The sequence below is a fragment of the Aspergillus foveolatus genome (assembly GCF_047715535.1).
Source record: "Aspergillus foveolatus strain CBS 279.81 unplaced genomic scaffold BDW70scaffold_276, whole genome shotgun sequence".
NCBI classification, from domain to species: Eukaryota; Fungi; Ascomycota; class Eurotiomycetes; order Eurotiales; family Aspergillaceae; genus Aspergillus; species Aspergillus foveolatus.
In genome coordinates this window covers 3142-5374 of record NW_027396340.1, presented here as the reverse complement: position 1 = coordinate 5374, position 2233 = coordinate 3142, and the positions used below count along the sequence as shown (strand labels likewise).

General features: G+C 49.8%; 1 protein-coding gene across 1 annotated transcript; it reads right to left on the bottom strand.

The window, feature by feature from the left end:
* Window positions 1-1086: 1086 nt before the first annotated feature.
* BDW70DRAFT_165269 (isocitrate lyase/PEP mutase family protein) lies at window positions 1087-2233 on the bottom strand (the record flags this gene model as incomplete). Its single annotated transcript, XM_073741701.1, has 3 exons — window positions 1087-1709; window positions 1778-1925; window positions 1976-2233. The coding sequence occupies 3 exons, from the start codon at window positions 2231-2233 to the stop codon at window positions 1087-1089; spliced, it is 1029 nt and encodes a 342-aa protein (XP_073590456.1).

The following is a 2233-nucleotide window of genomic DNA, read 5'->3' as shown; positions in this document are numbered from 1 at the left end:
TATCATGCTTAGTGAGCAGAGTTATGAAAGCCAAGGCTAAGATTAATGCTGAGTTGGGTCGAATTGGGGTTTTTTGGGAACCCAGTGGGTTACCCATTGGGTTTTTGGGTTGGGTTTTGGGTCCGAGGTCCCGACCCAAAATGGGTTTTGACGAAGCCTAATTTCAACTAGTAGATCACATAAAATGGTAATTCTACCACAAACGACCATAACGTACTGATACATGTGTAATGTGACGGAAAAAAGAGTGCTTGGTCAGCTGTTTAAGGGTCACATGAAGTGCCAAAATAAGTTAAATTAGCGAATTTATGCTAGTGCGGATAATTATTGGATTTTTGCGGACATCCGTTGGATGTCCGCGGATATCCAACAGTTGGATGCGGACGTCAAAGTGGTATCCAACATCCGCAAGCTGTGGATGCGGATATGACTCTGACATCCAACGGAGCGGATTTGCCGCAGCCTACTTGGCGGGTTTCGCGGGTCGGGTTTAACAAGTCTAGGTTCAGCAGCAGAAGAAGCATCGATCTAAGAGGGCAAATAATTCCTATAAAAGGCCTTCAAGTACAAGAGGCAGAGATCTGATTGTGTTGGGAAATAAGCAGTTGAATGAGCAAAGTGGGGTCGGAGTACATCTACTGCAGGAACTTCAGCAGCTTCCAAACGTGCTCCACCAAGATGCTCTGAATGTAATACATTCGGGCATGTTAGAACCCACCCAATGTCCTAATTATTTTTAAATACTTGGTTTAATAATATTGACACTGTTTTCGTCGATTAAGAATAGCTTCAAGCTTGTTGAGTGCGGTGGGTGGGCGGATGACCGTTTGGGGGAAGAGGGGGGGGATGTGGCGGACCTACCGGGAATTACGCTAGATAATTTAGATGAATCATACTGTTTTGCGTCCGACAAAAAGAAGACCTTGACAAAGCTATGCAATTCAGGCTCTATCATGTGCGAACTTGAGTCAAACCTGATGGGACCGCGTTCCGACTCAGGTTCAGGGTTCCAGGTTCAGGGTTCCAGGTCCAGGGTTCGAGGTTCGAACCTTGGAACCTGAATCGTACCAGTACGTGGTCTAGTGTCTATACACCGTTGGCGAACCCATCACCACCAGCCTCGGTGTCGATCCGCATCGAATCAAGCAAACCGCACACCTCGAAGAGCTTCTTGGGCCCCAAACCGTCTGGTATCCCAACGACTCCGTCCTTCTTCAGTTTCTCCAATGCTTCTTTGATGCCCAGGTAAGCTGGCGCCAGGGTCGCAAAAGAAAAAATCATGATACGGAAGCCCATTTCGCAGGCCTCATCAACAGGAATCACAGGACCTGCTCCGTTTTCCACCATATTCAGCAGCAAGGGCCAGGGTGCCAGATCCTGCACAGCTTGCCTCGCTTGCTCCTTCGACGTGAAGCCTTCAAGTAAACCAACATCAGCACCAAGGTCGCGCGCAGCTTTCAGACGACGGATGCATTCGTCATAGCCGTGCTGCTGCAGAGCGTCTGTGCGTGCAATCAGCACAATATCAGAATGCAGTCTCTCTTTGGTCAGCTTGGCCGCGCGGATACGAGTCATGTATTCTTCCAAGGAGACAACGCGCTTGCCAGCAAGATGCCCACAGCGCTTGTTCTGAATCTGGTCTTCGATATGGAAGCCAGCCACGCCGGCTTGGATGTACTGCTGCACCGACTTGGAGACCATCAAGGGGCCTTGTAGGATAAATCTCCGTCAGCCACCCTTCATCGTACTCAAATCCAGTTAGAGCATAAAAACATACCTCCATATCCGGTATCCATGTCCGCGATTAGGGGCGGCCCAAAGGGGTCCAGGTTGGCAATCATTTCGGCGTTGGTGCGCATGTCATACAGCTGGGCTAGCCCTAAGTCGGCCATTCCTAGTCGCGAGGCTGTTGTTCCTGCTCCAGTCTTGCTCCTTGTATCAGTAACAAAATCCCGTGGTTGAAGCAAGGAGGTACCATGTAAAGGGCCTTGAATCCCAGTTCCATTGCAATCCTGGCCGAGAGACCATCATATACACCGGGGCAGACGATCATCTCGTCGGTCTCCTTCAGGTAACGACGCAGCTTTGTCGCACCCGTGGCGATGTTGAGAGTCACTGTAGGCTCATGGCGAACTCCGTTCACTTCATAGAACCCGCTCTTATCAACCGTGATTGTGAGTGTAGTATTGGTTGACGAGCCCATGCTGGAGGTGGGTCTCTCTGTCACAGTCAT